Here is a 15,667-nt window from a genome sequence, read left to right as displayed (position 1 = left end):
TGGTGTTACCCAGGGGCACAGTTACTGGCACTATCAGAGTTGGGGTATCACACATGCTGGGCAGCTTTATCCTTACACTGTAATGTAGCTCTGAGCTAGGACACGTCCCTCCCACATCTAACTCTCTGCACATTGTACATCTGCCCCCTGCAATGCAGCATGGTGTTACCCAGGGGCACAGTTACTGGCACTATCAGAGTCAGGGTATCACACATGCTGGGCAGCTTTATCCTTACACTGTAATGTAGCTCTGAGCTAGGACACGTCCCTCCCACATCTAACTCTCTGCACATTGTACATCTGCCCCCTGCAGTGCAGCATGGTGTTACCCAGGGGCACAGTTACTGGCACTATCAGAGTCGGGGTATCACACATGCTGGGCAGCTTTATCCTTACACTGTAATGTAGCTCTGAGCTAGGACACGTCCCTCCCACATCTAACTCTCTGCACATTGTACATCTGCCCCCTGCAGTACAGTATGGTGTTACCCAGGGGCACAGTTACTGGCACTATCAGAGTCAGGGTATCACACATGCTGGGCAGCTTTATCCTTACACTGTAATGTAGCTCTGAGCTAGGACACGTCCCTCCCACATCTAACTCTCTGCACATTGTACATCTGCCCCCTGCAGTGCAGCACGGTGTTACCCAGGGGCACAGTTACTGGCACTATCAGACTCAGGGTATCACACATGCTGGGCAGCTTTATCCTTACACTGTAATGTAGCTCTGAGCTAGGACACGTCCGTCCCACATCTAACTCTCTGCACATTGTACATCTGCCCCCTGCTGTATAGGACGGTGTTACCCAGGGGCACAGTTACTGGCACTATCAAGAGTCAGGGTATCACACATGCTGGGCAGCTTTATCCTTACACTGTAATGTAGCTCTGAGCTAGGACACGTCCCTCCCACATCTAACTCTCTGCACATTATACATCTGCCCCCTGCAGTGCAGCACGGTGTTACCCCGGGGCACAGTTACTGGCTCTATCAGAGTCAGGGTATCACACATGCTGGGCAGCTTTATCCTTACACTGTAATGTAGCTCCGAGCTAGGACACGTCCCTCCTATATCTAACTCTCTGCACATTGTACATCTGCCCCCTGCAGTGCAGCACGGTGTTACCCAGGGGCACAGTTACTGGCACTATCAGAGTCAGGGTATCACACATGCTGGGCAGCTTTATCCTTACACTGTAATGTAGCTCTGAGCTAGGACACGTCCCTCCCACATCTAACTCTCTGCACATTGTACATCTGCCCCCTGCAGTGCAGCACGGTGTTACCCCGGGGCACAGTTACTGGCTCTATCAGAGTCAGGGTATCACACATGCTGGGCAGCTTTATCCTTACACTGTAATGTAGCTCCGAGCTAGGACACGTCCCTCCTATATCTAACTCTCTGCACATTGTACATCTGCCCCCTGCAGTGCAGCACGGTGTTACCCAGGGGCACAGTTACTGGCACTATCAGAGTCAGGGTATCACACATGCTGGGCAGCTTTATCCTTACACTGTAATGTAGCTCTGAGCTAGGACACGTCCCTCCCACATCTAACTCTCTGCACATTGTACATCCGCCCCCTGCAGTACAGCATGGTGTTACCCAGGGGCACAGTTACTGGCACTATCAGAGTCAGGGTATCACACATGCAGGGCAGCTTTATCCTTACACTGTAATGTAGCTCTGAGCTAGGACACGTCCCTCCCACATCTAACTCTCTGCACATTGTACAACTGCCCCCTGCAGTGCAGCATGGTGTTACCCAGGGGCACAGTTACTGGCACTATCAGAGTCAGGGTATCACACATGCTGGGCAGCTTTATCCTTACACTGTAATGTAGCTCTGAGCTAGGACACGTCCCTCCCACATCTAACTCTCTGCACATTATACATCTGCCCCCTGCAGTACAGCATGGTATTACCCAGGGGCACAGTTACAGGCACTATCAGAGTCAGGGTATCACACATGCTGGGCAGCTTTATCCTTACACTGTAATGTAGCTCTGAGCTAGGACACGTCCCTCCCACATCTAACTCTCTGCACATAGTACATCTGCCCCCTGCAGTGCAGCATGGTGTTACCCAGGGGCACAATTACTGGCTCTATCAGAGTCAGGGTATCACACATGCTGGGCAGCTTTATCCTTACATTGTAATGTAGCTCTGAGCTAGGACACGTCCCTCCCACATCTAACTCTCTGCACATTGTACATCTGCCCCCTGCAGTGCAGCATGGTGTTACCCAGGGGCACAGTTACTGGCACTATCAGAGTCAGGGTATCACACATGCTGGGCAGCTTTATCCTTACACTGTAATGTAGCTCTGAGCTAGGACACGTCCCGCCCACATCTAACTCTCTGCACATTGTACATCTGCCCCCTGCAGTGCAGCATGGTGTTACCCAGGGGCACAGTTACTGGCACTATCAGAGTCAGGGTATCACACATGCTGGGCAGCTTTATCCTTACACTGTAATGTAGCTCTGAGCTAGGACACGTCCCTCCCACATCTAACTCTCTGCACATTGTACATCTGCCCCCTGCAGTGCAGCACGGTGTTACCCAGGGGCACAGTTACTGGCACTATCAGAGTCAGGGTATCACACATGCTGGGCAGCTTTATCCTTACACTGTAATGTAGCTCTGAGCTAGGACACGTCCCTCCCACATCTAACTCTCTGCACATTGTACATCTGCCCCCTGCAGTGCAGCATGGTGTTACCCAGGGGTACAGTTACTGGCACTATCAGAGTCAGGGTATCACACATGCTGGGCAGCTTTATCCTTACACTGTAATGTAGCTCTGAGCTAGGACACGTCCCTCCTACATCTAACTCTCTGCACATTGTACATCTGCCCCCTGCAGTGCAGCATGGTGTTACCCAGGGGCACAGTTACTGGCACTATCAGAGTCAGGGTATCACACATGCTGGGCAGCTTTATCCTTACACTGTAATGTAGCTCTGAGCTAGGACACGTCCCTCCCACATCTAACTCTCTGCACATTGTACATCTGCCCCCTGCAGTACAGCACGGTGTTACCCAGGGGCACAGTTACTGGCACTATCAGAGTCAGGGTATCACACATGCTGGGCAGCTTTATCCTTACACTGTAATGTAGCTCTGAGCTAGGACACGTCCTTCCCACATCTAACTCTCTGCACATTGTACATCTGCCCCCTGCAGTGCAGCATGGTGTTACCCAGGGGCACAGTTACTGGCACTATCAGAGTCAGGGTATCACACATGCTGGGCAGCTTTATCCTTACACTGTAATGTAGCTCTGAGCTAGGACACGTCCCTCCCACATCTAACTCTCTGCACATTGTACATCTGCCCCCTGCAGTACAGCACGGTGTTACCCAGGGGCACAGTTACTGGCACTATCAGGGTCAGGGTATCACACATGCTGGGCAGCTTTATCCTTACACTGTAATGTAGCTCTGAGCTAGGACACGTCCCTCCCACATCTAACTCTCTGCACATTATACATCTGCCCCCTGCAGTGCAGCATGGTGTTACCCAGGGGCACAGATACTGGCACTATCAGAGTCAGGGTATCACACATGCTGGGCAGCTTTATCCTTACACTGTAATGTAGCTCTGAGCTAGGACACGTCCCTCCCACATCTAACTCTCTGCACATTATACATCTGCCCCCTGCAGTGCAGTATGGTGTTACCCAGGGGCACAGATACTGGCACTATCAGAGTCAGGGTATCACACATGCTGGGCAGCTTTATCCTTACACTGTAATGTAACTCTGAGCTAGGACACGTCCCTCCCACATATAACTCTCTGCACATTGTACATCTGCCCCCTGCAGTACAGCATGGTGTTACCCAGGGGCATAGTTATTGGTACTATCAGAGTCAGGGTATCACACATGCTGGGCAGCTTTATCCTTACACTGTAATGTAGCTCTGAGCTAGGACACGTCCCCCCCACATCTAACTCTCTGCACATTGTACATCTGCCCCCTGCAGTGCAGCATGGTGTTACCCAGGGGCATAGTTACTGGCACTATCAGAGTCAGGGTATCACACATGCTGGGCAGCTTTATCCTTACACTGTAATGTAGCTCTGAGCTAGGACACGTCCCTCCCACATCTAACTCTCTGCACATTGTACATCCGCCCCCTGCAGTGCAGCACGGTGTTACCCAGGGGCACAGTTACTGGCACTATCAGAGTCAGGGTATCACACATGCTGGGCAGCTTTATCCTTACACTGTAATGTAGCTCTGAGCTAGGACACGTCCCTCCCACATCTAACTCTCTGCACATTGTACAACTGCCCCCTGCAGTGCAGCATGGTGTTACCCAGGGGCACAGTTACTGGCACTATCAGAGTCAGGGTATCACACATGCTGGGCAGCTTTATCCTTACACTGTAATGTAGCTCTGAGCTAGGACACGTCCCTCCCACATCTAACTCTCTGCACATTATACATCTGCCCCCTGCAGTGCAGCATGGTGTTACCCAGGGGCACAGTTACTGGCTCTATCAGAGTCAGGGTATCACACATGCTGGGCAGCTTTATCCTTACACTGTAATGTAGCTCTGAGCTAGGACACGTCCCTCCCACATCTAACTCTCTGCACATTGTACATCTGCCCCCTGCAGTGCAGCATGGTGTTACCCAGGGGCACAGTTACTGGCTCTATCAGAGTCAGGGTATCACACATGCTGGGCAGCTTTATCCTTACACTGTAATGTAGCTCTGAGCTAGGACACGTCCCTCCCACATCTAACTCTCTGTACATTGTACATCTGCCCCCTGCAGTGCAGCATGGTGTTACCCAGGGGCATAGTTACTGGCACTATCAGAGTCAGGGTATCACACATGCTGGGCAGCTTTATCCTTACACTGTAATGTAGCTCTGAGCTAGGACACGTCCCTCCCACATCTAACTCTCTCCACATTGTACATCTGCCCCCTGCAGCGCAGCATGGTGTTACCCAGGGGCACAGTTACTGGCTCTATCAGAGTCAGGGTATCACACATGCTGGGCAGCTTTATCCTTACACTGTAATGTAGCTCTGAGCTAGGACACGTCCCTCCCACATCTAACTCTCTGCACATTGTACATCTGCCCCCTGCAGTGCAGCATGGTGTTACCCAGGGGCACAGTTACTGGCACTATCAGAGTCAGGGTATCACACATGCTGGGCAGCTTTATCCTTACACTGTAATGTAGCTCTGAGCTAGGACACGTCCCTCCCACATCTAACTCTCTGCACATTGTACATCTGCCCCCTGCAGTGCTGCACGGTGTTACCCAGGGGCACAGTTACTGGCACTATCATAGTCGGGGTATCACACATGCTGGGCAGCTTTATCCTTACACTGTAATGTAGCTCTGAGCTAGGACACGTCCCTCCCACATCTAACTCTCTGCACATTGTACATCTGCCCGCTGCAGTGCAGCATGGTGTTACCCAGGGGCACAGTTACTGGCACTATCAGAGTCAGGGTATCACACATGCTGGGCAGCTTTATCCTTACACTGTAATGTAGCTCTGAGCTAGGACACGTCCCTCCCACATCTAACTCTCTGCACATTGTACATCTGCCCCCTGCAGTGCAGCATGGTGTTACCCAGGGGCACAGTTACTGGCAGTATCAGAGTCAGGGTATCACACATGCTGGGCAGCTTTATCCTTACACTGTAATGTAGCTCTGAGCTAGGACATGTCCCTCCCACATCTAACTCTCTGCACATTATACATCTGCCCCCTGCAGTACAGCATGGTATTACCCAGGGGCACAGTTACAGGCACTATCAGAGTCAGGTTATCACACATGCTGGGCAGCTTTATCCTTACACTGTAATGTAGCTCTGAGCTAGGACACGTCCCTCCCACATCTAACTCTCTGCACATTGTACATCTGCCCCCTGCAGTGCAGCACGGTGTTACCCAGGGGCACAGTTACTGGCAGTATCAGAGTCAGGATATCACACATGCTGGGCAGCTTTATCCTTATACTGTAATGTAGCTCTGAGCTAGGACACGTCCCCCCCACATATAACTCTCTGCACATTATACATCTGCCCCCTGCAGTGCAGCACGGTGTTACCCAGGGGCACAGTTACTGGCACTATCAGAGTCAGGGTATCACACATGCTGGGCAGCTTTATCCTTACACTGTAATGTAGCTCTGAGCTAGGACACGTCCCTCCCACATCTAACTCTCTGCACATTGTACATCTGCCCCCTGCAGTGCAGCATGGTGTTTCCCAGGGGCACAGTTACTGGCACTATCATAGTCGGGGTATCACACATGCTGGGCAGCTTTATCCTTACACTGTAATGTAGCTCTGAGCTAGGACACGTCCCTCCCACATATAACTCTCTGTACATTGTACATCTGCCCCCTGCAGTGCAGCACAGTGTTACCCAGGGGCACAGTTACTGGCACTATCAGAGTCAGGGTATCACACATGCTGGGCAGCTTTATCCTTACACTGTAATGTAGCTCTGAGCTAGGACACGTCCCTCCCACATCTAACTCTCTGCACATTGTACATCTGCCCCCTGCAGTGTAGCACGGTGTTACCCAGGGGCACAGTTACTGGCACTATCAGAGTCAGGGTATCACACATGCAGGGCAGCTTTATCCTTACACTGTAATGTAGCTCTGAGCTAGGACACGTCCCTCCCACATCTAACTCTCTGCACATTGTACATCTGCCCCGTGCAGTGCAGCATGGTGTTACCCAGGGGCACAGTTACTGGCACTATCAGAGTCAGGGTATCACACATGCTGGGCAGCTTTATCCTTACACTGTAATGTAGCTCTGAGCTAGGACACGTCCCTCCCACATCTAACTCTCTGCTCATTGTACATCTGCCCCCTGCAGTGCAGCATGGTGTTACCCAGGGGCACAGTTACTGGCACTATCAGAGTCAGGGTATCACACATGCTGGGCAGCTTTATCCTTACACTGTAATGTAGCTCTGAGCTAGGACACGTCCCTCCCACATCTAACTCTCTGCACATTGTACATCTGCCCCCTGCAGTACAGCACAGTGTTACCCAGGGGCACAGTTACTGGCACTATCAGAGTCGGGGTATCACACATGCTGGGCAGCTTTATCCTTACACTGTAATGTAGCTCTGAGCTAGGACACGTCCCTCCCACATCTAACTCTCTGCACATTGTACATCTGCCCCCTGCAGTACAGCACGGTGTTACCCAGGGGCACAGTTACTGGCACTATCAGAGTCGGGGTATCACACATGCTGGGCAGCTTTATCCTTACACTGTAATGTAGCTCTGAGCTAGGACACGTCCCTCCCACATCTAACTCTCTGCACATTGTACATCTGCCCCCTGCAGTGCAGCATGGTGTTACCCAGGGGCACAGGTACTGGCACTATCAGAGTCAGGGTATCACACATGCTGGGCAGCTTTATCCTTACACTGTAATTTAACTCTGAGCTAGCACACGTCCCTCCCACATCTAACTTTCAGCACATTGTACATCTGCCCCCTGCAGTGCAGCACGGTGTTACCCAGGGGCACAGTTACTGGCATTATCAGAGTCAGGGTATCACACATGCTGGGCAGCTTTATCCTTACACTGTAATGTAGCTCTGAGCTAGGACACGTCCCTCCCACATATAACTCTCTGCACATTGTACATCTGCCCCCTGCAGTGCAGCACGGTGTTACCCAGGGGCACAGTTACTGGCACTATCAGAGTCAGGGTATCACACATGCTAGGCAGCTTTATCCTTACACTGTAATGTAGCTCTGAGCTAGGACACGTTCCTCCCACATCTAACTCTCTGCACATTGTACATCTGCCCCCTGCAGTGCAGCACGGTGTTACCCAGGGGCACAGTTACTGGCACTATCAGAGTCAGGGTATCACACATGCTGGGCAGCTTTATCCTTACACTGTAATGTAGCTCTGAGCTAGGACACGTCCCTCCCACATCTAACTCTCTGCACATTGTACATCTGCCCCCTGCAGTGCAGCATGGTGTTACCCAGGGGCACAGTTACTGGCACTATCAGAGTCAGGGTATCACACATGCTGGGCAGCTTTATCCTTACACTGTAATGTAGCTCTGAGCTAGGACACGTCCCTCCTACATCTAACTCTCTGCACATTGTACATCTGCCCCCTGCAGTGCAGCATGGTGTTACCCAGGGGCACAGTTACTGGCACTATCAGAGTCAGGGTATCACACGTGCTGGGCATCTTTATCCTTACACTGTAATGTAGCTCTGAGCTAGGACACGTCCCTCCCACATCTAACTCTCTGCACATTGTACATCTGCCCCCTGCAGTACAGCATGGTGTTACCCAGGGGCACAGTTACTGGCACTATCAGAGTCAGGGTATCACACATGCTGGGCAGCTTTATCCTTACACTGTAATGTAGCTCTGAGCTAGGACACGTCCCTCCCACATCTAACTCTCTGCACATTGTACATCTGCCCCCTGCAGTGCAGCACGGTGTTACCCAGGGGCACAGTTACTGGCACTATCAGAGTCAGGGTATCACACATGCTGGGCAGCTTTATCCTTACACTGTAATGTAGCTCTGAGCTAGGACACGTCCCTCCCACATCTAACTCTCTGCACATTGTACATCTGCCCCCTGCAGTACAGCACGGTGTTACCCAGGGGCACAGTTACTGGCACTATCAGGGTCAGGGTATCACACATGCTGGGCAGCTTTATCCTTACACTGTAATGTAGCTCTGAGCTAGGACACGTCCCTCCCACATCTAACTCTCTGCACATTATACATCTGCCCCCTGCAGTGCAGCATGGTGTTACCCAGGGGCACAGATACTGGCACTATCAGAGTCAGGGTATCACACATGCTGGGCAGCTTTATCCTTACACTGTAATGTAGCTCTGAGCTAGGACACGTCCCTCCCACATCTAACTCTCTGCACATTATACATCTGCCCCCTGCAGTGCAGTATGGTGTTACCCAGGGGCACAGATACTGGCACTATCAGAGTCAGGGTATCACACATGCTGGGCAGCTTTATCCTTACACTGTAATGTAACTCTGAGCTAGGACACGTCCCTCCCACATATAACTCTCTGCACATTGTACATCTGCCCCCTGCAGTACAGCATGGTGTTACCCAGGGGCATAGTTATTGGTACTATCAGAGTCAGGGTATCACACATGCTGGGCAGCTTTATCCTTACACTGTAATGTAGCTCTGAGCTAGGACACGTCCCCCCCACATCTAACTCTCTGCACATTGTACATCTGCCCCCTGCAGTGCAGCATGGTGTTACCCAGGGGCATAGTTACTGGCACTATCAGAGTCAGGGTATCACACATGCTGGGCAGCTTTATCCTTACACTGTAATGTAGCTCTGAGCTAGGACACGTCCCTCCCACATCTAACTCTCTCCACATTGTACATCTGCCCCCTGCAGCGCAGCATGGTGTTACCCAGGGGCACAGTTACTGGCACTATCAGAGTCAGGGTATCACACATGCTGGGCAGCTTTATCCTTACACTGTAATGTAGCTCTGAGCTAGGACACGTCCCTCCCACATCTAACTCTCTGCACATTGTACATCTGCCCCCTGCAGTGCAGCATGGTGTTACCCAGGGGCACAGTTACTGGCTCTATCAGAGTCAGGGTATCACACATGCTGGGCAGCTTTATCCTTACACTGTAATGTAGCTCTGAGCTAGGACACGTCCCTCCCACATCTAACTCTCTCCACATTGTACATCTGCCCCCTGCAGCGCAGCATGGTGTTACCCAGGGGCACAGTTACTGGCACTATCAGAGTCAGGGTATCACACATGCTGGGCAGCTTTATCCTTACACTGTAATGTAGCTCTGAGCTAGGACACGTCCCTCCCACATCTAACTCTCTCCACATTGTACATCTGCCCCCTGCAGTGCAGCATGGTGTTACCCAGGGGACAGTTACTGGCACTATCAGAGTCAGGGTATCACACATGCTGGGCAGCTTTATCCTTACACTGTAATGTAGCTCTGAGCTAGGACACGTCCCTCCCACATCTAACTCTCTGCACATTGTACATCTGCCCCCTGCAGTGCAGCACGGTGTTACCCAGGGGCACAGTTACTGGCAGTATCAGAGTCAGGGTATCACACATGCTGGGCAGCTTTATCCTTACACTGTAATGTAGCTCTGAGCTAGGACACGTCCCCCCCACATATAACTCTCTGTACATTGTACATCTGCCCCCTGCAGTACAGCACGGTGTTACCCAGGGGCACAGTTACTGGCACTATCAGAGTCAGGGTATCACACATGCTGGGCAGCTTTATCCTTACACTGTAATGTAGCTCTGAGCTAGGACACGTCCCTCCCACATCTAACTCTCTGCACATTGTACATCTGCCCCCTGCAGTGCAGCACGGTGTTACCCAGGGGCACAGTTACTGGCTCTATCAGAGTCAGGGTATCACACATGCTGGGCAGCTTTATCCTTACACTGTAATGTAGCTCTGAGCTAGGACACGTCCCTCCCACATCTAACTCTCTCCACATTGTACATCTGCCCCCTGCAGCGCAGCATGGTGTTACCCAGGGGCACAGTTACAGGCACTATCAGAGTCAGGGTATCACACATGCTGGGCAGCTTTATCCTTACACTGTAATGTAGCTCTGAGCTAGGACACGTCCCTCCCACATCTAACTCTCTGCACATTGTACATCTGCCCCCTGCAGTGCAGCACGGTGTTACCCAGGGGCACAGTTACTGGCAGTATCAGAGTCAGGATATCACACATGCTGGGCAGCTTTATCCTTACACTGTAATGTAGCTCTGAGCTAGGACACGTCCCCCCCACATATAACTCTCTGCACATTATACATCTGCCCCCTGCAGTGCAGCACGGTGTTACCCAGGGGCACAGTTACTGGCACTATCAGAGTCAGGGTATCACACATGCTGGGCAGCTTTATCCTTACACTGTAATGTAGCTCTGAGCTAGGACACGTCCCTCCCACATCTAACTCTCTGCACATTGTACATCTGCCCCCTGCAGTGCAGCATGGTGTTTCCCAGGGGCACAGTTACTGGCACTATCATAGTCGGGGTATCACACATGCTGGGCAGCTTTATCCTTACACTGTAATGTAGCTCTGAGCTAGGACACGTCCCTCCCACATATAACTCTCTGTACATTGTACATCTGCCCCCTGCAGTGCAGCACAGTGTTACCCAGGGGCACAGTTACTGGCACTATCAGAGTCAGGGTATCACACATGCTGGGCAGCTTTATCCTTACACTGTAATGTAGCTCTGAGCTAGGACACGTCCCTCCCACATCTAACTCTCTGCACATTGTACATCTGCCCCCTGCAGTGTAGCACGGTGTTACCCAGGGGCACAGTTACTGGCACTATCAGAGTCAGGGTATCACACATGCAGGGCAGCTTTATCCTTACACTGTAATGTAGCTCTGAGCTAGGACACGTCCCTCCCACATCTAACTCTCTGCACATTGTACATCTGCCCCGTGCAGTGCAGCATGGTGTTACCCAGGGGCACAGTTACTGGCACTATCAGAGTCAGGGTATCACACATGCTGGGCAGCTTTATCCTTACACTGTAATGTAGCTCTGAGCTAGGACACGTCCCTCCCACATCTAACTCTCTGCTCATTGTACATCTGCCCCCTGCAGTGCAGCATGGTGTTACCCAGGGGCACAGTTACTGGCACTATCAGAGTCAGGGTATCACACATGCTGGGCAGCTTTATCCTTACACTGTAATGTAGCTCTGAGCTAGGACACGTCCCTCCCACATCTAACTCTCTGCACATTGTACATCTGCCCCCTGCAGTACAGCACAGTGTTACCCAGGGGCACAGTTACTGGCACTATCAGAGTCGGGGTATCACACATGCTGGGCAGCTTTATCCTTACACTGTAATGTAGCTCTGAGCTAGGACACGTCCCTCCCACATCTAACTCTCTGCACATTGTACATCTGCCCCCTGCAGTACAGCACGGTGTTACCCAGGGGCACAGTTACTGGCACTATCAGAGTCGGGGTATCACACATGCTGGGCAGCTTTATCCTTACACTGTAATGTAGCTCTGAGCTAGGACACGTCCCTCCCACATCTAACTCTCTGCACATTGTACATCTGCCCCCTGCAGTGCAGCATGGTGTTACCCAGGGGCACAGGTACTGGCACTATCAGAGTCAGGGTATCACACATGCTGGGCAGCTTTATCCTTACACTGTAATGTAACTCTGAGCTAGCACACGTCCCTCCCACATCTAACTTTCAGCACATTGTACATCTGCCCCCTGCAGTGCAGCACGGTGTTACCCAGGGGCACAGTTACTGGCATTATCAGAGTCAGGGTATCACACATGCTGGGCAGCTTTATCCTTACACTGTAATGTAGCTCTGAGCTAGGACACGTCCCTCCCACATCTAACTCTCTGCACATTGTACATCTGCCCCCTGCAGTGCAGCACGGTGTTACCCAGGGGCACAGTTACTGGCACTATCAGAGTCAGGGTATCACACATGCTGGGCAGCTTTATCCTTACACTGTAATGTAGCTCTGAGCTAGGACACGTCCCTCCCACATCTAACTCTCTGCACATTGTACATCTGCCCCCTGCAGTGCAGCATGGTGTTACCCAGGGGCACAGTTACTGGCACTATCAGAGTCAGGGTATCACACATGCTGGGCAGCTTTATCCTTACACTGTAATGTAGCTCTGAGCTAGGACACGTCCCTCCTACATCTAACTCTCTGCACATTGTACATCTGCCCCCTGCAGTGCAGCATGGTGTTACCCAGGGGCACAGTTACTGGCACTATCAGAGTCAGGGTATCACACGTGCTGGGCATCTTTATCCTTACACTGTAATGTAGCTCTGAGCTAGGACACGTCCCTCCCACATCTAACTCTCTGCACATTGTACATCTGCCCCCTGCAGTACAGCATGGTGTTACCCAGGGGCACAGTTACTGGCACTATCAGAGTCAGGGTATCACACATGCTGGGCAGCTTTATCCTTACACTGTAATGTAGCTCTGAGCTAGGACACGTCCCTCCCACATCTAACTCTCTGCACATTGTACATCTGCCCCCTGCAGTGCAGCACGGTGTTACCCAGGGGCACAGTTACTGGCACTATCAGAGTCAGGGTATCACACATGCTGGGCAGCTTTATCCTTACACTGTAATGTAGCTCTGAGCTAGGACACGTCCCTCCCACATCTAACTCTCTGCACATTGTACATCTGCCCCCTGCAGTGCAGCATGGTGTTACCCAGGGGCACAGTTACTGGCACTATCAGAGTCAGGGTATCACACATGCTGGCTCTTTGTGTGGTGATTCCATTTATGTTTTGGTTTAATATTCTTAGTGCAGCAGTAAAATCTGAGTATTGGTAACTCACGGTGTACATATCCCACACACGCACACGTACATGCACAGACACCTACCTACGTTAGCTCTGTGTCAGTAAGACGTTCCATACACGCTTGGATACATACAGAGGGACCATTCTCACGCTGTTTCCTGACATAAAGGCTAATTACCCAGCTCACAGGCAGCAATACTCAGAATACGAACCTCAGGACCTTCTTGTGGGGGACGTGCAGCTTACGGACATACGGAATTATTCTGGGCTTTAGGTCTTTCATTTGGGAGTTGAGTCGCTCGGTCTGGGGACGTTCCACACAAGAGCTTTCCTCGCCCTGTATCCAGGAGACTCGCAGAAGGCTCAAACTGCATCCTAAGGACAGCCCCAGGATTATAGGAAGTGCAGGCCGCAGGAAGCCCAGCAGCACCAAGTAACGCCTGGGACCCATCATGCAGGGGAGGACCTGCAACGCAGAGACAGAGGACACATTATATTATTATTATTATTATATTATTATCTGCCAATGGGCAGAGCTGACCTCCCGGGCAATGGCCCTTACTATAACCAAAGACCAAAAACCACACCCAAACATCCTCCTTTTCAGACTCAACATATGGAGTGTTACTGATTGTCGCTTGAGAAATGAACTCTCTACCTATACCGAGATTATTACCTGAGTACTATACGCCACAGTCACTCCATAACTGGCTCTATAACTAACACAGACTAATGAGCAGACTCTGAGATTACCTGTGTACTATACGACACAGTCACTCCATAACTGGCTCTATAACTAACACAGACTAATGAGAAGACCCTGAGATTACCTGTGTACTATACGCCACAGTCACTCCATAACTGGCTCTATAACTAACACAGACTAATGAGCAGACCCTGAGATTACCTGTGTACTGTATGCCACAGTCACTCCATAACTGGCTCTATAACTAACACCGACTAATGACCAGACCCTAAGATTACCTGTGTACTATACGCCACAGTCACTCCATAACTGTCTCTATAACTAACAGAGACAAATGAGCAGACCCTGAGATTACCTATGTACTATACGACACAGTCACTCCATAACTGTCTCTATAACTAACACAGACTAATGAGCAAACCCTGAGATTACCTGTGTACTATACGCCACAGTCACTACATAACTGGCTCTATAACTAACACAGACTAATGAGCAGACCCTGACATTATCTGTGTACTATACGCCACAGTCACTCCATAACTGGCTCTATAACTAACCCAGACGAATGAGCAGACCCTGAGATTACCTGTGTACTATACGCCACAGTCACTCCATAACTGGCTCTATAACTAACACAGACTAATGAGCAGACCATGAGATTACCTGTGTACGATACGCTACAGACACTCCATAACTGGCTCTATAACTAACACAGACTAATGAGCAGACCCTGAGATTACCTGTGTACTATATGCCACAGTCACTCCATAACTGGCTCTATAACTAACACAGACTAATGAGCAGACCCTGAGATTACCTGTGTACTATACGACACAGTCACTCCATAACTGGCTCTATAACTAACCCAGACGAATGAGCAGACCCTGAGATTACCTGTGTACTATACGCCACAGTCACTCCATAACTGGCTCTATAACTAACACAGACTAATGAGCAGACCCTGAGATTACCTGTGTACTATACGCCACAGTCACTCCATAACTGGCTCTACAACTAACACAGACTAATGAGCAGACCCTGGGATTATTACCTGTGTACTATATGCCACAGTCACTCCATAACTGGCTCTATAACTAATACAGACTAATGAGCAGACCCTGGGATTACCTGTGTACTATACCCCACAGTCACTCCATAACTGGCTCTATAACTAACACAGACTAATGAGCAGACCCTGAGATTACCTGTGTACTATACCCCACAGCCACTCCATAACTGGCTCTATAACTAACACAGACTAATGAGCAGACCCTGAGATTACCTGAGTACTATACGCCACAGTCACTCCATAACTGGCTCTATAACTAACACAGACTAATGAGCAGACCCTGAGATTACCTGTGTACTATACGCCACAGTCACTCCATAACTGGCTCTATAACTAACACAGACTAATGAGCAGACCCTGAGATTACCTGTGTACTATACGCCACAGTCACTCCATAACTGGCTCTATAACTAACACAGACTAATGAGCAGACCCTGAGATTACCTGTGTACTATAAGCCACAGTCACTCCATAACTGGCTCTATAACTAACACAGACTAATGAGCAGA

The 15,667-nt window shown here is 50.6% G+C and overlaps 1 protein-coding gene across 1 annotated transcript in view; it reads right to left on the bottom strand.

Annotated features, from left to right (window-relative positions):
- Positions 1-15,667, bottom strand: part of LOC148454563 (chondroitin polymerizing factor 2, non-catalytic subunit-like) — a 360,302-nt gene that overhangs the window by 54,765 nt on the left and 289,870 nt on the right. Inside the window, exon 2 of the mRNA XM_088460764.1 lies at positions 13,596-13,849. Within this exon, the coding sequence (XP_088316890.1) occupies positions 13,596-13,837 (242 nt within the window). The 5' untranslated portion in view covers positions 13,838-13,849. The remainder of the gene's footprint in view (positions 1-13,595; positions 13,850-15,667) is intronic.

The sequence above is a fragment of the Taudactylus pleione genome, unplaced genomic scaffold, assembly GCF_031769625.1.
Source record: "Taudactylus pleione unplaced genomic scaffold, aTauple2 ptg000978l, whole genome shotgun sequence".
In the NCBI taxonomy this organism is placed as follows: Eukaryota; Metazoa; Chordata; class Amphibia; order Anura; family Myobatrachidae; genus Taudactylus; species Taudactylus pleione.
The sequence above is the reverse complement of the archived record's forward strand: the minus strand, read 5'-3'. Positions and strand labels throughout refer to the sequence as shown.